Consider the following 27,395-nt stretch of genomic DNA (forward strand, 5'->3'; position numbering starts at 1 on the left):
ATGTCCCCTCTGATTGCAATGGAAGCAAATCAGATCAAATGCTGCGGTGGTGGTAGTAGCTGTACAATCTCTATTTGCATGTCCGGTCCGGCCGCACTTGAAGCAACCGGCACTACCTGCCTTGCACGCCCCATCGTGCAATCTCCCACACTTGCCACACCGACTGTGGCTCTTCTGTCCTTTGGGTCTGTGATCGAATACCTTGGGCTTTTTGCCCGGACTCCCAGTGCCAGATACCGCCTCTGGCTTCCTCTTCTTTTCCAGATACCAGCCCTCAGCTGCTGAAGGCCTCCTTGTAATGCCAATTATCCATCAACTTAATACCATCACATGTGACGAGGCTCAGATAATCCTTCGAGTAAAGACTCATCCCTACAACGGTTGGACTCAAACAAGAGCTGCGCAATAGGGCCAAATCCAGCACTCTGAGATTATTCAACCCTGATCACATGTGATGTGACGTATTCACCTAATGGCTAACTCCCATCACTTGGAGTCCCACAAAGCACAAAGCAAACAACATTTAGATCCAGGAAACTACTCAAGCAATTCTATCCTCATAAGAAGAAATTGTACTATCATGCAATGCTAAGATCATACTATCAGGCATAACCTAAACATGCTATCCTACTGCTGTCTACTCAATACTAGCATACAATTCTCATAAAGTTGAAACACATATAGTAGGCACATAAGGCATCATCCTAGATCCTTAGTCCTATTCTAGCATGCTGTTCTACTGAAACTGAAACTGATAATCATAACATAAACTTGTATGGGTAATTTGGGAGTACTTACTTGAGCTCGGCTGATCGCATGCACCACACCCCTTTTAAGAAAACTCTTTTTTTCTTTCTAAGTTCTTTTTCAAAAATTCTTTTCGAAAATGTCTCTCTTTTGAAAATATTTTACCATTTCCTTAGTTTGAGTTCAGACACACTCGAAGGCGTGCCCGAATCCCTCAAACCAAGGCTCTGATACCAACTTGTAACGACCCAGAATACGACCCAAAATTTTTTGTTTTAATATTACTAAAAATCACATCATCGTATGTCATATATAATAGGAACCATGAAATGAGTAACTCAAAAGTCATAGTAACTGTGTCAAAACAAAACTATATCAATCATATCAAAAGATCTGAATAAAACTCCAAGGATAAAACTCAAGTTGTGGTGTGTGCGATGCCATCAACCCGAGCTCTACCCTTTGCTAGCGGAAGTACCTGAAACCAAAATTGAAACTGTAAGCACGAATCTTAGTGAGCTTCCCCAAACTACCACATACCATACAATAACATATAAACAACTACTGGGCCTCGCCCACTGCATTGGACCAAAGTCCAGAAACTGCATCGGTCCGAAGTCCGGAACTAACTGGGACCCCGTCCCCTGCATCGGACTGAAGTCCGGAGCTAACTGCATCGGACCGAAGTCCGGAACTGACTGGGACCCCGTCCCCTGCATCGGACTGAAGTCCGGAGCTAACTGCATCGGACCGAAGTCCGGAACTGACTGGGACCCCGCCCTGCATCAGACCGAAGCCCGGAACTGACTGCATCGGACCGAAATCCGGAATTGGCTGAACATAGCATAGCATAGACATATCAACTAGCATCAATACATATACTACATACTACATCGGACCAGAGTCCAAAATACATAACACAAAACATGCATGAATCACAAAGACATCAAACACTCTAACTACCGCATCGGACCGAGGTCCGGAACTACTTCCAACTAAACGGGCCGACATTATGCCCATAGATCCGTTCCTACTGGAAGGAAACTCACCTCGTAACGCTGGCTGCTTAGATACTGACTCTAAAACTGGCTGACTGTTGCTCCGGAACTCACCGACTACAAATCCCAAAAACACTAGATCAGGTACTGATTACTGTCCTCTGGGTAAAATGACTATTTTACCCCTGGTCAAAGTCAACTTCCTAGTCAAAGTGACCTTTCAGTTGACCGGACTCGCCGAGTCAGGGCGTAGACTCGCCAAGTCCCCCCATCACTAGATCTGAACTCTAACTTACCAAGTCCATTCCCACTCTGATTCACCCTAAACTCTCAAATCGAGGAAAAACCAGGGACTCACGATTCGACTCGCCGAGTCTAAGAACAACTCGCCGAGTCCCAAGCATGCCATTACTATACAGTCGATTTCTCTCGATTCCAAAGCATCCAATTCATATATTTGGGTTCCTAGGACTGATTTCACACGTAAAGTTTCTAACTTTACGTTCATGCATGCTCATAGTAAGCTAAAATGCCCAATAAGGAGCTAAAAGAGGAGATCTAGGTTTGGAATGGGTGTTTAGCTCAATAAAGGTGGCAACCTTGAGCTTAAGGAGTCCTGAAATGATTAGATCTAAAACCCATTCATCTTAACTACCCATAAATCGACCTCAAAAGTCTAGAAAAGGCTAAAAAACAACACTAGCAAGCTTTTTTTTGGAGATCTACATAATGACAAGCAAAGATTCGAGCTTTATACCTTAATGGACGCTGGAATGACACAATAAAATCAGATCTTCTTTGCTTCTCTTGAGAACCCCTCTTCTCTCTTCGTTTTCTAACTTCAAAATGTACCCAAATCCTCCACAAAATGAGAAATACTCCAAGAATGCTTAAAAGGAGGCTAGGGTAGGGACGTTTTGAGGGTGATGGAGGCTGGTTTGGGGTGCATAATGATGTTTAAATAGGGTATAAACCCTTGAAGTTAGGGTTTCATCCAGACCGGCAGACTCGCCGAGTCCAAGAATATGGACTCGTCGAGTAGCCAACTTAAAACACGTGCAAAACCCGTCTCTACTTGACGAGTTGGGCTACAGACTCGTTGAGTGCCCCTCATGAATTGAAACTTACTTTATTTAAATCACTTACCAGAAAATGGGGCGTTACAACTCTTCCCCACTTGTCTTAGACTTTGTCCTCGAAGTCTGCTGCTGCTGAATCTGAGAATAACTCTGGATAATGCTCCCTCATCTCCTCCTCGGTCTCCCACGTCCACTCTGAACCCTTTCGGTGCTGCCACTGCACCTTCAGTAACTGAACCACCTTGTTCCTCAAGGTCTTCGTCTTCCGATCTAAGATCGCAACTGGTCTCTCGATATAATTCAGGCTGCTATCAACCTGAATATCCTCCAAGGGTACAACTGTTGACTTGTCCACCAAACACTTCCTCAACTGAGAAATATGGAAAATGTTGTTGATCTGGCTAAGCTCTGCTGGAAGGTGCAACCGATAAGCAACCCGAACCACCCAGGCCATAACCCTAAAAGGACCAATAAACCTGGGGCCCAACTTTCCCCTCTTCCAGAACCTGATAACACCCTTCCAAGGTGATACCTTTAGGAGGACCATACCGCCCACCTGAAACTCCAAGTCCGAACGCCTCTTATCGGTGTAACTCTTCTGCCGACTCTGCGCAGTCTGCAGTCTGCTACGGACCTGCTGGATCAACTCTGTGGTCTTGAGCACCACCTCGGTACTCCTGATGACTCGCTGACCGACCTCGCCCTAACAAATCGGGGTCGTACACTTTCTCCTGTAGAGCATCTCGAAAGGAGGGCGGTCAATGCTAGCGTGGTAACTGTTTCTATACGAAATTCCGCTAATGGAAGATACGTATCCCAACTGCAAAAGTTTAGTGGCTTAGCCTTCCATTAAGATTGTTTCAACATTAACAAATCATAAATTCATAATCAATAAGATTTTTTTTCTTCTAAAAGTTGGATGGTTTCTGATGAATTCCTCCAACTTTTGAATATATTTATATAAAGTGATTATCATTTATTTGTTGTATGTAAATAGGAGAAGAGAAAAAAGGATAATATTTCACTGCCATTTGAAACTGAGAAATTTACAGAGCTTAAATAAGAAACAAAAACATGAACGGAAAGAAAGATAAAAAGATAGACTAGGACTCTTGACTTTTGTAACTGAAAAACACCTTTTAAGACTCTACTAATGCAGTAATTAAAGACACATGGCAATGATTATTTGAATCAATTAACCAACACTCCCCCTTAATTCAAAGTTGCATACTCCGGGCTGCATTTTAAAGAACTCATGTTTGGCTTGAGGAAGAGATTTAGTGAATATATCTGCTGTCTGCTCATTTGTCCCAAAAAAACTCAGTTTAATCTTTCCATCAGTGATCAACTTGCGAATAAAATGGTATTGCAAATCTATATGCTTTATACGAGCATGGAAAGCAGGGTTCGTGGCCATTGCAATGGCTGATCTGTTGTCACAAAATACCTCTGTTGCATCTTCTTGCTCAACACACAAATCAACAAGAACTTTTCGAAGCCATAAGGCTTGTCGAGCTGCTGTGCTTGCTGCTATGTACTCAGCTTCTGATGACGATAGAGCCACTGTATCTTGCTTCTTAGAACTCCATGTTATAGCTCCGGAACCAAAGCTGAAAACATTGCATGTTGTGCTTTTGTGATCATCTAAGCACCCAGCCCAATCACTACCGTTGAAGCCAACTAACCTAAATTCAAAAACTCTTGAATACCAGATGCCATAATTCTTGGTACCTGCTACATAATGAAGAATCCTCTTGGCCGGACCAAGATGCAACTTTGTAGGGCTGTAAAGAAACCTTGGTACTACGCTAACATAAAAAAGAAATGTCCGGTCTACTATGTGTCAGGTAGTTTAGACCACCAACTAGACTTCTAAACACACTTGAGTTTGTTTTATCGGATCCATCTTCATGTTTTAGCTTGTCATTGATGTTCATTGGTGTTGTTGATACTTTACCACTAGTCACATTGAGCTTTTTGAGCAGGTCCGTAGCATACTTCTTTTGACATACAAAAATTCCATCTTTTCTTTGCAGCACTTCAAGCCCAAGAAAATATTTTAACAACCCTAAATCTGTCATCTCAAATGTGCTCATTATGCAAGATTTAAAATCATCAATTAAGGACTTAGATGACCCCATATAGATGATATCATCCACGTAAAGATAGAGTAACAAGAATTCTCTAATACATTGTTGCTTGAGGTAAAGAGTGGGCTCATTCTCACTTCTTTTGAATCCGTATTCTTGAAAGAAAGAATCAATCTTACTGTACCACGCACGTGGAGCCTGCTTCAAACCGTACAAAGCCTTTCTCAACTTGTAGGCTTTATTTTCACATCTTTAACAATAAATCCTTGAGGTTGAGCTACATACACTTCTTCACTTAACTCACCATTCAAGAAGGCGGACTTCACATCAAATTGAAAAACAGGTAGTTGAAATTTTCCAGTCAATGCTATAATAATTCTCAATGTCTCGAATCTAGCCTCGGGGGAAAACATTTCCTCATAGTCTATACCGCATTCTTGTGAATACCCTTTCGCAACAAGACGAGCTTTGTGCTTTTGAAGACTTCCATCAACATTACACTTTGTTCGATATACCCATTTAAGTCCTACAACATTCTTGTCTTTTGGAACATCAACCAACTCCCATGTTGAGTTTCTTTCAATGGCTTGTATTTCTTATTTCATAGGTTTCTGCCACTCAAGTTGCTGAACAGCTTCTTCATAATCGGTTGGATCTGTTGCATACAAGGCAAATGTATAGGAGTTCTAAACATCAGCTACAGATTTGAACTTCTTCGGTGTATCATCATAAGTGTGTCTCGGTGGTGGATTATTTGATGAATTGTCATTATCAGAATATGAACTTGAAGAATCTGAACTTGTAGAATTTGAACTTGTAGAGCCTTGATCACCCTGGGGTATTTCTGCATTATCTCCTGAACTTGTGGATGATACATCTGTAACAAACCGTTATTTCAAACCTATGTAATAGTGTAGGTCAAATTGTTCTTCTTTGTAAATTAATAAAGAGAAATTTTGGCATACTATGTATATTTACATAATTGACCCTCAAAAATAAATTATTAAATAATCTCAATTGGGTTGAACCAAGTGATAGAGATTGTAACAAGGTTTCCAAAAATATAAAGAACACTAAAATCCGAGTTATAACGAAGAAGTTATGACCAATCGAAAATCCGTGACAAAACCGGCAAAACACTGTTCAGTGTAAAAAATGAATTTTTAATAAAAGGCTTTCTAGCCTTAACAATCTAAATGAAAGTTATAGTTTATGTTAAACCGAGAACTTTCATAAAAAGAAGGCCAAAATCTGACTTTGTATGAGGAAGTTATGATTTTTCTAAGTTTCAGTATAGCAGTGTACAACTAAAAACTCGAAATAAAGATCGAGTGGTTTTTAGCCGACACAACCTAAACGAGAATTGAAGGTCTCGTCATTAGTAGTACAACGGTAAAAAGACAGACAAAAACGGACGTCGTATGAAGAAGTTATGAATTTATAACGGATTCCCGTCCCGGTCTGTTTAAAATAATAATATTAAAAATAAAGTCAAAATTAGCCGACGAAGTCTAAACGAAAATCATAGAATATAATTTTACCTACGCGTGCATATAAAGAACGTCAAAAACGAAGTTCATATGCAAAAGTTATGAACTTTACAAGTTTTGGCACAAAAATAAAGAAAAATAGCAAAAATCGGGAATTTTCGCATGAATAGTAACGCCACGTCACCCCTCACATGCGAGGCCCCGACGTGTCAGCTGCTGATTGGACCTATGCCTCGTGTGTCGCCTTCTGATTGGACCGCAACCGATGTCCACTTAGAACCGGATAGCCTCGCATGAGACACCGGAGACACCCCTCGCACGCCCCTTGCATGCTCCTTGGACACTCCCTTCGCACGTGCCCTCTTCCCATTGGACCGAGGTCTGGTCCAATCCGAGCCTACCACCTCCAAACCAAAGCTGCTTCCCTCACAAACTGTCAGCCTCGCATAAGCCTCGGATCCGAGGCTTCGGCCTATATAAGGCATGCGAGGGTTCCAAATATTTTTCACTTTTTCACCCTAAATTTCACCCTCTTTCACCTTTTCCACTCCCTTAAGCTCATATACAACCCCTAAAGCCCCGGTATCAAGACTCGAGCCCGAAGTAAGCCGTGAAGCCCCGAAATTCTCGAGAATTCATCCTCTCTCCTGTCAAAACTCTGCCCGATTTAAGTCGTTTTTTCGCCAAACAAACTAATTTCCGGGAAACGAAACGCTGCCCGTATTACCACCTATCAAGTGAGTTCATACCCCCGTATTTTCATAATTTCTACTGTTTTAAGGGGGAAATACAAGTATAACACAACAACTTTGTGTTATAAATAAATGATTTCAAATCACGATAAAATGATTTTAAAGCATCAAAAATACTTCAAATATTGAACTCTTTTATAAACTTATATTTTCCCAAATATACATATTTGTATATATATATATATATATATATATATATATATATATATATATATATATATATATATATATATATATATATATTAATATAAATAGGATTTAAAAGGCTTAGGACTAATAATTCATTAGGTCCTTTTCCTTGTTTGGATGTGGACTTATAGTACCGATTATTTGTCCGAAGGTCGTTTAAATTTTACTTATATATAAAATTGTATATGTAAATAAAAATAAAAGTTATTTCATCAATTTAATTACCCTTTGTAACATGTTGAGCAAAGGATTACATGCAAAAATAGTTATTTACCAATTCATAAAGTACGTATAAATTATAATAGGTATAATTTATGATACATAGAGCAATAATTCATGATTTTATTATACATGAATACATTGTTTTACATGAAACAAGGGTTTTAATTCAAAACAAATCAAGGGTTTACACTTATCAAATACATGTTCGGGATACTAAGTCAAGAACATACTGTCAATCATTTATTTCAGAATGATTGGGTTTTCATAACTAATATACATGTAACGTTTATATGCTTTTTATGAGACATTCAATTCAGGTTGTTTAATTCATTTTAGACAACCAAAGTAAATTCCTGACATTATAACCAGAATCTCCAGTCCGGGGATCGAAACAAGTTGTGTGTAGATCTATATCGGGATTGACAACCTGACACTCAGGCTGCTAGCTACAGTCAGGCATACACGCCAATGAGTGGCAATTGTTATCAACAGTTTAAGTGCCCACAAGGCGTTTGTTTCAGGCGTTCATGTCTAAGTATGGTTATAATAACTCATTAAAAAGATATTAACAACACGTTAGTATATAAACAAGTAAAAGTAAGTACATCTTCAAAGTACCAGTTTACAAAATACAAAGTACAATGGTATACTACAGTTTTCAATAACAGCTGGTGAAGCCAGACACACTCTCATATACAAGTTTTACAAATACATTGGTTTAAAAATAGGATGGTTTTATGGGAATAAAACTACTTTTCAAATACCACAGAAAATATGGGATTTTTTAGAACAGTTTTCATATTCAAAATACAAAGACACCCATTCAAACATAAAGACTTATGTACTCACTCAACTTGTTGTTGATACTCTCTTTTCAAATTACTTGTATTATCAGGGAAATAATAACAAGTACTCCCCGAGATTTTTGAGAAGATGGAGCCATTAAGAGTCTTATCTTCTTCTTTTGTATAACTATTTTGGTTTCAATATACAATGATTGAACACATGTAAATATTATACTTTTAAATACAATGGTTGTTTGTGCTTTGATTACTATGATGCATGTGTCGTGATACTACAAATGAAGTCCTCCACCCCCGGACGTTTCCGCCGTCTGGTTTAGGGGTGTGACAACATCTTCAAAGTTTATAACCTGATCTCTTTCTTTTTGGCTATTAGGTATCCACCTTGCTTCTTCATTAAACTCAACATTTCTGCTTATTATCACTTTGCCACTAAGAGGGTTATATAAATGATATGCTTTGGATTGAGGACTATACCCAATGAAAATACATTTTAGAGATTTTTCATCAAGTTTTGAACAAGAATTTACCAAAGCATATGCTACACAACCAAAGACTTTTAAGTGGGTTACTGTGGGTTTTCTACCTGTCCAAGCTTCATATGGTGTGAGATTCATAACAGCTCTAGTTGGAGATATATTTAGAATATACATGGCCGTTGCAACAGCCTCTCCCCAAAACTGATCAGACAGTCCCTTCGCTTTCAACATGCTTCTTGCCATTTCTTCTACTGTTCTATTTTTCCTTTCTGCTACCCCGTTTTGTTGGGGTGTTTTTGGTGCTCTTAATTGCCTGTAAATTCCATTTTTATCACAAAAATCATTAAACTCATTAGATGAAAACTCGCCACCACGATCAGTTCTGAGAGCCTTGATGTTCCTGCCACTTTGTTTCTCCACAAGAGCTTTGAAATTCTTGAAACACTCAAAGGCTTCTGACTTGAGTTTTAGGAAATAAACCCAACTCATACGACTGAAATCATCGATAAGCAAGAAAAAATATTGACTTCCGCTAAATGTCTTAGCTTTCATAGGATCACACAAGTCAGCATGTACAAGTTCTAGGCAATCTGAAGTTCTCCAAGAACTTGCAACAGGAAACGACTTTCTGCTTTGTTTTCCATAAACACACCCCTCACAAAAACCAACTTCACCAATATTTTGGCACCCCGAAAACCATCTCCTTTCTGCTTAGCAATCTCAACCCATTTACATTCAAATTTCCATATCGTAGATGCCAAAGCCTGCCCTCATTATCACAACTAACTGTTAAGGCTTTATAATCTTTTGTAACATCGAGAGGGAACACTTGATTTTGAGTCATTTGGACAATAGCCATAGGCTGCCCGGATTTCTTGTTAATTATGGAACACGTGTCATCATCAAATACCACACGATGTCCACTTCTCATTAGCTGTCCAACACTCAGTAAGTTGTATGCTAAACTTGCTACAAATTAAACATCATGAAGAACTTTAGTATTACCTTGCATGGTTTCGGTAGTAATTGTACCTTCGCCTTTAACTTCAATCTTTCGGTCATTCCCAAGTAGGACTTCACTTTTCTTTTTTTCATCAAGATCTCGGAATGAAGATCTTGAACCAGACATGTGATTCGAGCATCCACTGTCTATATACCACACACGATCTGAAACATTAGTAGTTGTAGACATAGTCATACATAACCTACCTTATTCTTCCTCCTTTTCAGTAAAGTTAGCTTTATTATCATCTTTTTGCTTGGTCCAACAATCAGCTTCAACATGTCCAGACCTATTACAATACCGACATTGCAGGTTGCTCTTTTGGAAACGTTGATCTGCAAAGTTTCCTCTTCCTCTTCCACGACCACGACCTCGAAAAGTGCCTCTTCCTTGGCCACGACCACCGGAAGAACCACCAGATTTTTCTGGCCTCCATTTAGAAGAATTGCCCCTTACTTGGAATGCTTTCTCATCACCTTTTTTCCCCCTGTTTAACCTTTCTTCGTGTGCAATCAAAGAACTCATCAACTCATCAAACGTGTAAGTTGATAGGTCCTTAGATTCTTCAATCGCGACAACAACATGATTAATTCCTTGGTCAGGCTTCGTAAGACTTTGCTTACTATTGTTTCTTCACTAACATTTTCACCATAAGTTTTCATGTGACTGACAAGTCCAGATACTATAGAAAGAAATACTTGCACATATTCCTTTTCTTTCATAACCAAAGTTTCAAATTCACGACGAAGTGATTGAAGTTTCATAGCAATTACCTTTTTATCACCCATATATTCTTGCTTCAAAATTTCCCATGCCTCCGTGGATGTTGATGCTGCAACAATACGAGGAAATATTTCATCATCCAACGTCGATTGGATGTATAGAAGAGCCTTTGCATCCTTCTTACGAGTGTCCCACAACGGTTGATCTGGTTGCGCCGGTGCTAGAGTTGGCTCTGTGTATCCGTTCTCCACCAATTCCCAAAGCTCTTGGGATTTGAACAAAGTCTTCATTTTTAGACTCCACAAATGATATTTTTCTCCTTTGAAGACTGGAATCAGAGGCTGAGTTGCAGAATTATTGTTGTTACTTGCCATTGCTATCTCTCTTAGGTGTTTCACTCAATTACTCATTTCTTTTGCTTGATAAAGAAAGAAGCAGATCAGAACCTGGAAGAGCTCTGATACCACTGTTGTATGTAAATAGGAGAAGAGAAAAAAGGATAATATTTCACTGCCATTTGAAACAGAGAAATTACAGAGCTTAAATAGGAAACAAAAACATGAACTGAAAGAAAGATAAAAAGACAGACTAGGACTCTTGACTTTTGTAACTGAAAAACAACTTTTAAGACTCTACTAATGAAGTAGTTAAAGACACATGGCAGTGGTTATTTGAATCAATTAACCAACATTATTAGCACTAGAATAATCAAACTTAAGATCAAATAATATTTGCTTATTCTTAGGGTGCTAACTAATTTATCACTTATAACCGAGAACCAATTCATCAGATTCAGAAGGTGTTTGAGAGAAAAGGAAGACGATGAAGGAGGCAGGAAAGAAGGCGGTGATGGAAGGAGTTGACTGCATCATTCCGATGAGTAGTACCAGGCAAGGTTTAATTTTTGTGAATAACAAATTGTTTTGTATCAAGATTTTCAATTTTTTCTATTTAATCAGTTGCTACCTAACTTGAAAGAGAAGAAAGCTATAAATTTGAAATGATTTAGACAGCCTTTGAAGTAATCATTTGCTTCAAAGGCTGTCAAAATCATTTCAAATTTATCATGACACAATGTTTCTTACTTTTTAAACATGAAATTTTGGCATGGATGATCCCAGTGGTAGCTTACAAGTTATAAATCAATATCTCTTAAGCCCATTTGAGAAGATTTTTACAGACCATAACATGTTTCTTACTTTTTAAACATGAAATTATGCCCATGTTTTGTTTAGTCGCCAATGCCTTATATTTCATTTAATTGTTTTACCAGTTATAATAATGATCCGAAGGCAATACAACTCTCATAACTCTACTTTTTTTTATCATTTTACAAGAGTTAAAAAAATGATAAGTTGCTTTTTATACATATGTTTATTGAAGATTGTAAGGCTTCTTATTTTACCCTAAAATCTTTTAACAGTACAAGATGAAAGCATTACAAAAAAAATGAATGAATCTTTTTTCTGATTTAGCAAAACCCATAGTGTGTATATATAATGTGATCTAAGATTTTTGAACTGATGCAACAAATTTTACTACTTACTTTTTATCCATAATTTTATATTCAGTTTAGCTGCTATATGATATTTATGTGTCTGTGATATGTAGCCACTGCTTTGTTCAAACATGCTTCTCAAATATAGACCTCAAGAAAAAGCTGCAAAAAAGGAACGCCTTCTCAAAAGAACTGAAGCTGAGATTGAAGGAAAGACAATTGAAGCTAAGAAGCCTATTGTGGTAAAGTATGGACTTAACCACATCAGTTATCTCATCGAGCAGGTTTACTCTAATTTTTTCCATTTATAACTCATAAAATATTTAAATCTCATTCTATCATTTATTGGAAAACTCTAAAATTTAATAATATTCTGTTTTAGAACAAGGATCAGTTGGTTGGAATTGATCATGATGTTGATCCCATTGAGTATTTGAGTTGGTTGTCTACCTTTTAGCTTTATGTAGAAAGATATAAATCCCTTACTGCATTGTTAAGGGAAAATCCAGACCGACACTGTAAGATCATGTTTCCTTTTTTTCCCCATTAACTTTTGTATGGATATATTATATCTGCATGTGAAAATGACTTCGATTTTAGATCTTTTATAATTAGAAGGTGTTTATATGAACTTTTTAGTAAAGGGCATTTTGGTTAAACTTGGAAACTACCCTATAGAAGCCTACTTTATGGTTGATGTTGTTCTTTTGGATCGGTTAAATATAAAATGGTGATTTTTTGGTAGGAGGACAAGGAAAAGAGATGAAGGGAGTAATAATTAGAAAGTTAATAGTGTCAAATCGAGATCTATATGCCTACAATCTCACTACTAACATATTTTTCATTGATATGCAGAATCTGTACTGATTTCAGGTTGTGCTATTCCTTTTATGTTTTTTCCTAATCCTATTACTAACGTTTTAACAACCTTGATGTGTAACATCCTAGAATTTAATATATATATATATATATATATATATATATATATATATATATATATATATATATATATTCATTTTTAAAATCAAGCCAAAAAAACATAATTGTTACAAAACATAGTTTCCAAAAGTTATAATCACGAATCAGAGTATCCCTAAAATCAAAAAAACATAAAATCTGAATTATATGTACGATCAAGCCTTCATCTTTTCCCGATTATCTGAAGTACCTGAAACCATAACAATTAATTGTAAGCCAAATCTTAACGAGTTCCTCCAAAGTACCACACACAACCGAATAGATAACAACATGCAAATATGAGCCTTCAACCTGACTGGACCACTTTGCAGGGCCTTGAACCTATCTAGACCTGGTGGTTGTCGAGGCCAACACAAATAATAACCCTAAATATTACACACTAAAATAGTGTATAGTGGTAAAGGGATCGAATCCACGGAGATTGGTTCAATTTATAACTCTATGAAAAATCTCTTTGTAAAAATACTTATAAAATGACAATAAAAATAAAATGGGGGTTTTGGTGTTTTGAAATACTTGAAACAAACTAGAGTTAACTATGATTTAAATAGACAAATGCAACAAAAATAAGAGTTTGATGTAAAATCAATAAAGGAGAGGACTTTTGATGAACATATCATTAGAATCCAATGGTGCAATACTTTGATTTAAATCCTTAATTTGGCTATAGCAATCCAAGGAGCTTGAGATTACCTAGACTTTTCTTAATTGTTGAAATGGCTAGAGAAGCTCATAACAATTTCCTTAGTCAAAGTCACTAATTCCAAATAGCATGTAATTAGTGAAAGTCAACTAGCATTAAGAACCAAAAAGTCACCAAATCCAAGAGGGGTCAAATGCTTTCACCACCATGTTGGAGGAAATGTTTTTATGATTGTGTGAATCAAAAACAACACAAAAATCATTTGTTGCTTGCTAATTTGAGGACCATTTACTTAATCAAGAAATTAGCCAACTAATCACCACAAACATATTTAAAATCATGAATAAAAACATACTAGTAATGATAATATGATAAAACACAAAACAATTCCATAAAGATTTAAGAACAAGTTCATGGATTCTTCAACATCCAACAAAAGTTCAAAAGATTCAACAAAAAGTCAACCAAGATTTGTTTAGCCAAGCATCGCTAAACTCAAATGAACAAAGTTAGATAAGATTGTACCAAACATTTGACAAGATTCAAGAGATGAAAAGAAGATATTCTTCAAGTGTTCTTGGCCTCCAAAAATGCTCCAAACTCCAGAGAGAAAGTATGAAAATCGGACCTTCAAGATAAGGCTAAAGAGGCACACCAAACTTCCCAAAATATAGCTCTAAGCAAAATCCCGAAATTGCCCTAGTCAGGAACCCACGTGGCCCGCGTAGGCTCTGACGGGTGATTTTGGGCTTCTTCAAGTTTTGGGCCCCCACAGCTAATCCATTGGCCCAGTTTGAATCCAATCAACTCCTAGCCCATTTTTCTTCAATATTTCTTCAATTAAAGCCCAATTTGTCTATCCACATCATTCTAAACTTCCGCAAACTCCCAAATATTGATCTTGCACACTCAAGAATTCTCCCGCGTCTTTCAAATTTAAAGCTCAATTCTTCCAAGACTTCAAGAAATTGACAAGTCCACCCCATAAGTCACCTTCATGGCCATCAAGCACGAAATCCCCAATTCCCTTCAAGCCCAATCGCCTCCCAAGAGTGCCGCTCCGCTAGTTTCCAAGAAAATCTGCAATAATGCTCAAGAAACTAGGAAGTACTCCGAAATGGTCATAAAAATAACAAAAGGGAAAATATGCATGGAAGTTAACTAAAATGCGAATGAAATGTACTAAAATAAACTATAAAAGAAGTAAATAAAATGAAGCTATCAAGACCACTCTCTAGGCCTTCAGCCTGACTGGTCAGGCTCTTAGACCTTCATCTTATCCAAATTGCCCCGAGTATCTTGGCCTTTAGCACGAAACATGATCGCTTCAACCCAACACAAACCATAACATGTCAACATATACAATAACAATCAATAACCAACAAATACAAATAATCCGACTGATCTACCAATCTAACACATAATCAGTGAACACAAGTAATCATATAGATCTACTGGTCTATCGCATAAAACGAAGAACCAATAACACTGCGACATTGGTGTCTTCGACCCACAAGTACAGTGAGGAAAACTCACCTAAAATGAAGAACCCATAACACTGCGACACGCTTCCCTTCTGCACTGATTGCTCCCAAGAGTTACCCATCACCAAATCATGGAAGAATCTTAATCTACATCCCAAATCCTTCAAGTTTAACCCAAAGTCAAACTGGTCAAAAATTCAACACTCAATGGTCAACAAAAGTCAACATTCAAATCGTCCCTCATGACGTGACCATCTATGGCTCATGTTGTGAGTCACTAAGGGACAAAATAGTCGAGACTCATGATCCTCACGACGTGATAGGAAAAGCCTCACGTCATGAGATCAGTCTAAATGATATTTTGATCCATAAACTTCTTAATCCATTAAGCCACTAATCTATCTTTTCCAGGAGGCTTCCTAACACCCCAAGGATCATAAAAATCAATGACTTAAGGTCTTGTGTGCCCAATACAAGACTTGAGCTTAAACTAGGGCATTCATGAAGAAAAAGGGAATCAAATCTCAAGTATGAACTCAAACATCATCCAAACTTCATATCCATTACATATAATCACCAAGGGACTCTAAGGACCCATAAAGTTGCCAACTTTATGGATTCCATAGATAAACATGCATAAAACCTTAGATCTAGCAACAAGGAATCAAAAAGCTTGAATCTTGGTAGCTCACAATGGTCCAGAGATGTTACTAGAGGTTGCAAATGGAACTTCCAAGTTGAATCTCTGCTCCAATGATTTTCTCTTCTTCTTTAAGCCATCAAAACTTCACCAAAATCTCAAAACCAAGCCTTTGACCCCTTGAAGCCCTAAACCAATTTGTTTCAGCAACCGGGCGTTACACTTGAATCTTGAAAGGTTATATTGGGAAACCAAACTACAAAAATAAGAACCAAAGCAGTACGAAAGTATGCATTCTGCTTCATTTTTTCGTGTTTTTTTTTTATCTGTTTTTAACTTAATTTGAACTTGATAAACAAATGTGGTTGAAAATTTACAAACAGTTGATGGCTTCCAACACCCGCAAAACGGAGGATCTTCACTAGTTATTAATTAACTATGAAAGTTGTGACATGAAAGAGAGAATTTAATATATGTTATTCTTAAACATCAAAATATCATATTTACTCAACTTAATTTCTTAATATCATATTTACCCTTTATAAACCTTCAAAATATCATATTTTCCACTCAAAAAATTCAATGTTTTTAGTAGTTTATTATGATTTTTTATATCTTAGAATTATTATAATAATTAAAAATTTAACAATATTATCTCTATGTCTATAATAATGAAACGTCTAATGTCACTTTCTTGACAAACCAACGCTTCATCTTCAACCCTCTCCATACTATGTATGAATTGATTGCTTAATTTTGTTGTTATTGAATATTGTCATGTTGTAGCTGAATGATATTTTAGATAGTACAATTGATATTTTGTTGTTTAAGATAGACATATATAATATTTTGATATTTAGAAAGGGCATATACGATATTTTGATGTTTGATAAGAGTATATACGATATTTTAAAATTTTATGAAGGTAAATATGATATTTAGAAATTAAGTTGGAAAAAATATGATATTTTGATGTTTAATAAAGATATATACAAAATTCTCCCAAAGAAATTTTTGAAACAAGATGTTAAAGGAAAATTTTCATAAAAACTACCAATTTTTTAATGTTTTTTATGAAAATTAGTGGGTTTTATTAAAATTTCCCACAAATCAACTCTGAGTGTGTATGATAAGTTTGATATAGAACCGGTCTTCTTAATTATTCAGCCTACACATCAAACAATCAAGTTCTTAAAATCCTATGACTTACAAAATGCTTGTAAGCAAATTGTATAGCAGGCAGCAAACCATGTCAGTAGAAACTGAGAAGAGGAAGAATCCAGGACAGCAGCAGCAAGTTAATACGAGCGGAGAAGAGGAAGGATTTTTTGTGTATTATTACGATAAAATAGATTGGAGTATACAGTGATAACGGTTTAAAGATCTTATAAACAAATTAAAATTTTCATCTCCCTGCCTAGAATACCATCAATTTTGGTATTTATATACACAAGTCATATGGTCTACCTTAAGGCAAAAATCACATATGCCATATGAGAAAGAAAAAAAAAACAACCATACCATTTTCCATCTAATCAGTTAATTTGTAATTCTTTTTACCAAAAACAACAGCCATGATCAATAAACAAACCGTTAAGAAACTGAGACTAAAGTGACTGCTGAATATATTTCTCAGTGTAGACTTGGGTTAACAGCAACAAATTCACACATTTAAAGGTAATAATGCAAATGAAAAAGCTGAGAGTGGGAACTAGGAACTGGCGAATAGTCAAAGTGACCTGTTGAAATGGGTTTAGAAATGGCTAAATGGATTCCATAGAATCTTAATAGAGGAGTTTGAATCATGTTGAATGTAAAATGTCTTTCTTTCATAAACTTCCTCTTCATTCCCAAATTCTGAGGAATCTGTTATAACTTTTGTTATTTGCATCGGATCACCTTTAGGAAGGAGTACAGCTCCAAACCAACGCCCATCCACATACAAATGCTCATCGTAGGAGAAGGAAATGACATTGTATGTTGAATTTAAGCATCCGGTGTGTCTCAATGAACTAAACGAAACATATCCTACATATGTGTCAGGATTATGATTCTTGAGACTATCATTGGACTTATTCCAAAGATGAGATTGAAAATCTTCGTCTATGCCCTGCTTCATACTTATTTTAATGTCCAGAAAAAGGTCCTCAGCTCTGACAAACATCAAAATCCCAGAAAAGCGAACATACCAATCATGTGGAAGCCACATATTACAAGTATCCACCCAGTCAAACCAAGGTACAGGTAACCCCCTCCAAATGTCAATGCCTGAAATTCTGATACTCATAAAGTAATTTTCAGCGTTTCCCTGTCACAAAACAAACACATTCGATTATGATTCAGCTTTATTCTTCTTATGTTTGGGTTTATATATAAATATATATATATATATATATATATATATATATATATATATATATATATATATATATATATATATATATATATATATATCCGAATGAAAATCAAAAGCCAAACCTCGAGCATGGAGTCTAGTAATATGTCACAACCATGTGGACCAAGTTTGTTGGGCCCCCCAAGTGAGACTTTCCACAACCATTTACAGTTTGAAATGTCTCCGAAGCTTTCAAGTGACTTACAATCATCCGCTATCACAACAGCTATACTTGATGGCAGCTCCGACAATTCTACAAGGTCATAGCAGTATGACACGTTGAGACATTTGAGCCGAGGAAGTCGCAAGAGACCAAAATTTAATCGTGAAAATTTATTTCCAGTTAGATGGAGTACATGCAAGTTGGGTAACTCCCAAACAGCACCAGATCTGATGTCTCCATCTACCAAATTGCACCACCTGAGATCCAGCTTTCTTAAGCATCCACTAAAAAACCATTCCCCAATGTGGTTCATGTTGTGAGGTAGATAATTCTCTATACATTGTTGGATCTTTGAAAGATTATTAAATGAACTGCACCCTGAGAGTGAAAGAGTCTTGAGTTTCTTCGACCGGGTAATGGGTGGAACCTTCTTAAGACTTTCACAACCTTGTATCTCTACACAGACAAGCTTTTCCAAACGTCCAAATGATGGATGAATCTCTTCTAAAAGCGGAAAATCGCCAATCATGAATCTTTCAAGGTTTGGAAGGCCGTAGAAATCAGGTGTGTTGATTAGTTTCCTCAAGTGATGAAGACTGATCAACCTCAAATTTGGTAGATACTGTCACAAGTGAACACAAGTCAAAAGTTTGCCAATATATTCATCAATAACCACTCAAAACGATGCATTTTGATTACAAAAACACCCCTTTGATTTTCTTTTGGATTTCTGGAACAAATAATGTGTTCGAACCAGTTTATTTTTACTTAAAGACTGTAAACATAAAACATCAATGTTTTAAGTTTAAAAAACTATATATAGAACACAGGCTTCATTCCACTTTTCAACCGGATAGGACTAAATTATGAATCAATATTTGAATAAATAAATATTGAAACCAAACAAACTAGCACCTATAAAAAAGCAAATAAACAAAAATCAAACCAAAGATAGCTGCATGTGCTTCCTTTTTAGTTTGTTAGGTCTTGATGTTAGTTTTTGGTTTTGTTGATCCTAGCCGAGTTTCAGGCCCCTAAGGATCGAGATATGTGTTAGGCAATTTGATGTATAAGTTACCTTCAACTATCATATCTATATATCACTACCACCAACTTACAAATAAAATTATTAATAATCACTTCATCATAAACATAACCAAAAACAATTAACTTTTACTAGATAATATATATTTATATACTTATAAAGGAAGCATTTTTCCTTTTACCATATTCATTTGAAACTCCAATGCATTTTTCCTTTCACCACATTCATTTAAAACTCCCATGACTTTTCAATTTCTTTCTAATAATAATTATAAATTGTTTAATAAGGTTAAATAAATATCAAACCTAAAGTGTAATCATATATAAACTAAATTTCAATATTAAAATAATATCTTTACTTCTACTTATAAAGTTATGTTTGTTAACTTTTAACATATCATACTTAATTAGTTAGTTTTAAAATATTGTTGGATGTAAACCATTATCATTTTAAAGATACAATTTTGGAACAATTTGTATAAAATACTTAAATTATTAATTTAAGTATAACATTACAGGGTCAACTTAAATATAAATTTTACTTTAACTTAAACAACCCTAAAAATATTTTATAAATAGTTAAAAGTGATAAAGTGTAGTGTCTTTCTAATAATGATTATAAGTTGGTTAATAAAGTTAAATAAATATTAAACCTAAAGTGCAATCATAAATAAACTAAATTTCAATTTTAAAATAATATCTTTACTTCTACTTATAGTGTTATGTCTTTTACTTTTAACATATTATACTAAATTTATTAGATTTAAAATGTTGTTGTATGTAAACCATTATCAGTTTAAAGCTGCAACTTTTGAACAGTTTGGACAAAATACTTAAATTGTTAATCTGAATATAACATTACAGTGTCAACTTAAATATAAATTTCGCACTTAAAAAACAAAAGAATATTTTGTAGTTAAAAGTGATAAATGCTAAAACTAAATTGTAACCTTAATTTAAGTAAAATATTTCTTAAAGATATTTTTATAATCGTTAAAAGTTTTCAAATAAGTAGCTTAAAATAACTTACAATAATAATAGTTAAAAATAACTTTGTATAAATGATTATATTATTACATTTAAAATTAAAAAACAATGTTTGATGTTTTAAATAATTATAATGACAAAAATTAAAACATTAAGCAAATAAATTTTAAAAAATTAATTAACAATAACAACAACTATAAATAGCATTAAACCATATATATTTAATTTTATTTATGTGTAACTTGCGGGTAGAAGTCATTCAAATGATTGAGATTATTCAATTATAATAGATGTATATGTTATCATATAATTCAAAATAATCAATATATATATTATATCAATTTAGTATATGAATTATTATATCAAATTTAACAACAATGTTATTGTTATAATAAAAATAAAACATATATTCGTAAAGACTTCAACTATATAGGTGTTTCTGCGCAACGCGCGGGTATTCGCCTAGTTCTTTCTAATAAAATCCTATCATTTCATAATTACCGAGATACATTAAAATCCAGCCATTAGAGAAGAGAGAGAGAGAGAGAGAGAGAGAGAGAGAGAGAGAGAGAGAGAGAGAGAGAGAGAGGAATTAAATTATTAATTTAATGATACACTTTGCTTTCATCCATTAAACAATAAGAATTAGAGTAAATTACACGAATGGTCCCTATGGTTTAGGGTAATTTGCGTGTTTAGTCCCTAACTTACTTTTTTAACTCGAAAAGTCCATATTGTTTGTTTTTGTTACACGTTTGGTCCCTGTCTTACTTAAAAATACTATTTTACCCTTGAATTTTTAATTTATTTAAATAAACACACTCTCAACCCCACCCCTCACCTTACCAACCCTATCATTTTCCCTATTTAAATAATAGTCTTTTGTAGGTAAGACAGGGACCAATCATGTAACAAAAACAAACAGTAGGGACCAAACGTGTAAATAGTTGGGACCTTCCGAGTTAAAAAAGTGAGTTAGGGACCAAACATGCAAATTACCCTAAACCATAAGGGCCATTCATAGAATTTATTTTAAGAATTACCTTGTAACCCTCCCAAAGTTGCTTTACATTGAGCTTGTGCAATGTTAGACAACAAAGCTCCCTTGGTGGAAACTTTTCTGGCATAATCAATGGAAGTGCAGTAGCAACCAATCGTGCACTATCTTCCAAATCAATCCACCGAAGTTTGTTCATGTTTGCAGCGACCTGAAGAACACGTTGTAGTTCATCACTCCTGAAACGTTGAGAGTCTATAGCTTCAATATTGTCAAGGTTCTGGGACAGAGGAACAAAATGGAGTCAGGATCACGTTTAAAGTGTTACTTCACACACACAGACACACACACACACACATATATATATATATATATATATATATATATATATATATATATATATATATGTGTGTGTGTGTGTGTGTGTGTCATAACAAAGCTAGCTTAAACATTACCATCGATGCATCCATAACACTTATGTTCAAAATATCTTTCCTCTTCCAAATTCTACTATGTTTTTCAGGATTGTTAGGGTGTTCCCCTCTAACAATGTAGTGTGCCATTTCTTGTACCAAATCATGCATATCAAACCTTCCACCCAAAGAAACAGTTATGAGAGCTTTTTGTATCAACACCTTTATGCCTATAACAGGGTGAAAACCACAAGCATCAAGTATCATCATGCTCTCTTCATCTTTATATCGCCCTCTGAAGAAACATGCAATGTCTAGGAACAACTCTCTTTCTAGGAGTGTAAGTCCATCAAAGCTGATTTTTATCTTTTCCAAAATATTAGCATCTGGAATTTCTTTCAGTCTAGCCAAGGCACTTCTCCATTCGTCCATGTCTTTGTCACATAGAAAACGACTGAGGACTCTAAGTGCTAATGGGAGCCCACCAGCATAATAAACCACATCTTTTGAAAGTTGATCATAATCTTCCATACGCCTGTCACCTCGTGGTGAATGCTTGCAAAAGAGCTTCATGGCCTCGTCATCGCTTAACAACCTAATATTGTGTATCACATCTACTTTGTGTGCAGTTAATACATGCTCATCTCTGGTTGTGATTATTATCCGGCTTCCTTCACCGAACCAATCATGTGATCCAGCTAACTCCTCTAGGTGTTCAAGGTTGCTGACATCATCAAGCACAATCAAGACCTTTCTATGGTGTAACCTATCCTTTATCATGCGCCTTCCTTCTTCGACTCTCCCTACCTCAACTTGTTTTTGTTTCAAAACACCACAAATAATTTTTTCTTGCAATCTTTCCAAACCATTCCTTTTACTTGATTCCTCCCGGATATTTTTTAGAAAGCAGCAACCATCAAACTCGCTAGAGATTTCATCATAAACAGAAGAGGCAAGAGTTGTTTTACCACCACCCCCATACCCCCATATTCCAATCATGATCTTACCACTAAACCCTATTTGTAACATTGATATCAAATCTTGCATGCGAGCCTCTACTCCAACCAGGTTGTCATCCACACTTAAACTTAGTGGATGCAACCTATGTGAAATTGTGTCAACAATTTTTTTGATGCATTTTGACTCGTGCCTGCAAATTGAATATACAAGGATCATTAACACATGCTCGCATTGACAAATAGCCTTATCATAAACTACTACCCTAGAGAATGCCTACTTTGTGAGTTGTTAGCAAATGTCAATGACCGGTATAAGTGATTATCATTCATCCCTTAACAAGTGAACTTATTTAAGACTTTTGTTTATCAACTAAGGTCATCACCATCAAGAATATATATCTAAATCATTTATATGATAGCCTACTTATTATCATTACTCTGTACTAACAACTGTGTTTTCAAAATATATAGCTAATAGAACTTCTTCAAATCATAATTGTTGAATCCCTTATAAAATATAGATATTGTAATTGGACTATTGTATAGCACAAGTATAATTATTTGCATCGCTGTACATGACTAGTTGTTCCCTAAAAACATGTATTTTATCATAAAAAATTTGGCTGTCTTTTAAAAGCTTATTAGGTACAAGTAGAAATAACTTAAGCATAAGAAGTGCAGAAATAAAGAAGAAAATTACCCGTTGGCAATGTGTTGGGGTTCCCATCCAGAAATGTTACTTGCATCCACAAGTGCTTTTCTCCAAGATTCAGCCTTGGCCTTGTTCTCCAACTCATGCTTGGCCAAGGCTTCTCCATATTTTTGTTTTTGTTTCCGCACTAGAGAGGGATCCACGTCATAGAATATGGGCATAACGATTTGTCCTCGTGTATCCTTACATTTCATGATATGTACAAGTTCATCTAAGCACCATGCAGAATCAGCATAGTTTTTAGAGAATATGATGACAGCAATTTGTGATTCTTCAATAGCCTTCTCAAGGGATGGGCCGATTGATTCACCCCGAGGAAGTGTTTCGTCGTCCTTGTAACTATAGATTCCTTGTTGTTCAAGAGCCGTGTAGAGATGATCCACAAAATTCTTACGAATATCTTCTCCTCTAAAACTAAGAAAAACATGGTATTGCCACAACTGAGAAGAAAGGGCCAGAGCGGAAGGAGAAGAGGACGATGAAGATGCCATTGATATGTTGATTTGTTTAAAAGGTATGTCTCTTGATCACCTGAAATTATGAACTATATATAAACAGATGTGAGTTCCAAGAAATTACAGTTTTAAAAAAAGCTCAAGAAGTTTCTTAGGGGAGTTGTTGTCATTATTATAATCAATAATTTTTTAAGAAAATATGCAGGAAACTTATTGTTAAAACTCTAATTTCATACTATGTGACATTATTTAAAACATATTCAAAATAGTCGACACTTTTACTAAAAGTGAAATGTATAACAGATAAAGCCGATGATACAGTGATTTAAAGGATTCATTGCTTTTTAAAAAGAAAAAAAAATTATATTTGACCTGATTAAATAAATGAATGACTTAAAAAACTGATCCATACTAAAAGTTGTTAGATGACTTGTTCTCTTCATTAGACATCCTTCGTATTTGCATTTTAAAGAATATACAAATATGAGAATCGAATAAAGAAATAGGTAAACATTACGCATGGATGATCCCGCGACAGTGCATACGGCCAATACAGAGGAGGTAAACATTACCCAGATTTCGACTTAAAACTAAAACCTAATCTCACCTTCTTTCTGCAAAATTAAAACATTTATTGCTAATTAAAACCTAAGGGGACAGAAATAAGTTATCAATCTATATTTATGATCGTTTTATAATACTATGGCTAAAATATTTCTTAGTACGCAGTACATATCATCATTATTTCTGTTGACCTTTTAGAAAAGACAAAACCGCAACCTCAAAGATATAACTACCTAAAAGATACACATATTAATGATATTATATTCTCATTGTTATCTTTATACACAAAATTCATTTTAAAACAGAAACTATTTGTGTTATCTTTAAGGTGTAGTGTTCCATGGCGACATCAGGTGAGCTATTTTCATGGTCTGATCTATTTCTCCTACTTTATTTTTTCAAATTGACTTTAAATATTAGGAGTAGATAAGATCAAAAGATTTTAGAAGATAGCTCCATTGAATCGGATTTCAAGTGGAATGCTATATTTCTTTGGACCAAAAATACGAAAGGAAATTTCCACTTCATATCACCGTATTATTTGAATTATCTAAATATGTTAGGATAATGAAACTTAACTAATATATTGGACTTGATATCAACATTTATTATTGTTGATTAATTAATGATTATTTCACCATCACAATTTTTTTCTTCAAAATCAATTGAATGGATTTGGCTTGAAATAGAAAACATAGAATTTGTTTCAGTTTTTCTGGATGCCCCTGAAAAATTATCTGCTCAGTTGTATTCCATATATTTTTGAGTCTAGACATTGGATTCTCCTTATTTTATCCGTTCTATTGGTTGATTGACTTTTTGAAGAAAATACAATTACATGAAACTTATTTCTAGATTATGTGCCATTATTTAGTCAATAAACATAAATGTATATCTAAATAATGAAATTCTATTGGTTGATTGACTTGTTGTAATTATGGGGCTCAAACAAAAAACAGAGCAAGTGAGGTAGAAACCCACAACCCATAAATCCACTTGACCTGACCGCATTCAATTTCAGCAGAGAGTGGTGTGAGGGTGGGGATGGTTTGCCCATTTTTATAGTATAACAATATTAATTATATTTAAATAACAAAACAATTGGATGGGGGCGATATAGTAATTTGACACATATTTAACAACTGAATTTTGACAGTCTCAGTAATAAGAAACCAACCGAATCCAAAATAAACCAAAAGTACAAAGATCTCCCATGTAAAAAATCCTTTATGGACTCGATACATAGTTTTCAATGTAATTTACTCAAAATTTATAGCAACTAAATAGTCATGAAATTTGACTAAGTTAAGGGAGGTGATGTAAGCATTTATTATTGTTGGTTAATTAATGATTATCTTTCACCATCGTAACTTTTTCTTCAAAACTAAGTGTGAAAGAAAAAATATGTTGGGTGAGGAAATTACAATCTAGTGATCTACCCAAACCAGCTTAAAATATATCAAAAAAACTTTGAACCTGTCACCTACCTAGTAAACTATATATAACTAGCTATCAGCTGAGTTGTATTCCCTGTTTTTTAAGTTTAGACTTCAGACATTAGATTTTTTCTATCTTCTCTTTTATAGGTTGGTTGAATTTTTAAACAAAATAATAATATATGAAACATATTTCTAGAATTTGTGCCATTATTTTCTCAAGAAACATAAACAAATATATAAATTAGGATTTTCCAACTTTTGTTATTACAGGGCTCCGATAATTGTCTCGTGTTTTTCTTCTTTTTTTGTTTTGACCTGTTCAGGACTTAACTTTGTGGTTTTTTATGTTTTCATTTTTTGCAAACAGTTGTTGAATTATATTACAATTTACAAGTACTCATTAAAATATAATTCCAAAGTCATAGAGATGATTAGATTCAAGTGTATTAAATATACAGCCTGGATTCTTTTTCTTAGTTCTAGAATCACTAACTAACTCCTCTTCGTCATCTCCTGTTTCTTACAGTGATAAGCATATTGGAAAAAGGATTTTGGGTCTTTTGAGATATATGATTATAATTTTGGGAGTAATGAACAAGAACAAAACCTATTTGAATGCTTTGTAAAATTTTCAGGTACGGACATTTAATTGGTCTGTTGATTCCTAAAATATAAAATTGCAATATATACTTTTAATTAGAGGCTCAGTTCTCACGATGGAATGATGAAGAAGAAGATGGTAAAGCAGGGTGGATGGTGGGTCCATTTTCATATGATAATAATATTTATTACAAAATATATACCAAAAAGATTTGAAACAAATCAAATGGGGGAAATATAGTAATTTGACAATATTTGAAAGCTGATTTTTTTCTGTATTTGCCAGAAAAAACTGAATCCAAAATAAACCTAAACTACAAGGATCCTCCATTAAAAAAAAAAATTGTGGGGACTCAGTCCATAAATTCTATACAAGCACAAGGACAAAAAAAATTGACATTGTGCCAAGATTTACGCCTCGTTCCCGAGTTTAACAAAAGAAAAGAAAAGAAAGTACCGAGAGAAAAGAAGAGAAAAGAAAGGAAAACAAAATTTTCTTTTGTGTTCCCGAGTTGGAGAAAAGTGAAAGAAAAATGAATAATTTTATTCTTTCTTTCCAAATCCTCCCAAATCAAAAATAAAGTATTACCTTTTACCATCATAATTTTTCTTCAAAACAAAATGTTAATGAAAATATTACGGTTGAACTCGGGAACGGGGTGTTAATGTTGTTGATCAATAAAGTATTACCTTTTACCATCATAATTTTTCTTCAAAACAAAATGTTAATGAAAATATTACGGTTGAGGAAATTACTATTCACTTAAATCGGCTTAAAATAAGAAACTTTGAATTTGTTACCTACCTAATAAACTTATTATAAACATCAATCAATTGAGTTGTATAACA

The 27,395-nt window shown here is 34.8% G+C and overlaps 2 protein-coding genes across 2 annotated transcripts; both read right to left on the reverse strand.

The window, feature by feature from the left end:
* Nucleotides 1–10,059: 10,059 nt before the first annotated feature.
* Nucleotides 10,060–10,949, reverse strand: LOC145067008 (uncharacterized). Its single transcript, XM_079014237.1, has 2 exons — nt 10,551–10,949; nt 10,060–10,455 (listed from the first exon to the last, which is right to left on the reverse strand). Exons 1-2 carry the CDS (start codon nt 10,947–10,949, stop codon nt 10,060–10,062), a joined length of 795 nt encoding a protein of 264 aa, XP_078870363.1.
* Nucleotides 10,950–17,341: 6,392 nt separating this feature from the next.
* LOC145071160 (TMV resistance protein N-like) lies at nt 17,342–23,991 on the reverse strand. Its single transcript, XM_079018077.1, has 5 exons — nt 23,477–23,991; nt 21,860–22,967; nt 21,451–21,684; nt 18,297–18,998; nt 17,342–18,126 (listed from the first exon to the last, which is right to left on the reverse strand). The coding sequence occupies exons 1-5, from the start codon at nt 23,977–23,979 to the stop codon at nt 17,572–17,574; spliced, it is 3,102 nt and encodes a 1,033-aa protein (XP_078874203.1). The 5' UTR covers nt 23,980–23,991; the 3' UTR covers nt 17,342–17,571.
* Nucleotides 23,992–27,395: the final 3,404 nt, after the last annotated feature.

This window comes from Lactuca serriola, chromosome 8, assembly GCF_051521515.1.
Source record: "Lactuca serriola cultivar US96UC23 chromosome 8, Lser_US96UC23_V15, whole genome shotgun sequence".
In the NCBI taxonomy this organism is placed as follows: domain Eukaryota; kingdom Viridiplantae; phylum Streptophyta; class Magnoliopsida; order Asterales; family Asteraceae; genus Lactuca; species Lactuca serriola.

What these genes read in the sequence shown, in the direction of transcription:
- LOC145071160 (XM_079018077.1), bottom strand. Translation starts at nt 23,979, where the DNA reads ATGGCATCTTCATCGTCCTCTTCTCCTTCCGCTCTGGCCCTTTCTTCT. An exon ending in CCCCAACACATTGCCAACGG is followed by an intron (nt 22,968 to 23,476) that starts GTAATTTTCTTC and finishes TTCAATTTGCAG; the next exon opens with GCACGAGTCAAAATGCATCA. An exon ending in AACTTTGGGAGGGTTACAAG is followed by an intron (nt 18,999 to 21,450) that starts GTAATTCTTAAA and finishes CACTTGTGACAG; the next exon opens with TATCTACCAAATTTGAGGTT.
- LOC145067008 (XM_079014237.1), bottom strand. Translation starts at nt 10,949, where the DNA reads ATGGCAAGTAACAACAATAATTCTGCAACTCAGCCTCTGATTCCAGTC. An exon ending in AAGAAAAGGAATATGTGCAA is followed by an intron (nt 10,456 to 10,550) that starts GTATTTCTTTCT and finishes AGTCTTACGAAG; the next exon opens with CCTGACCAAGGAATTAATCA.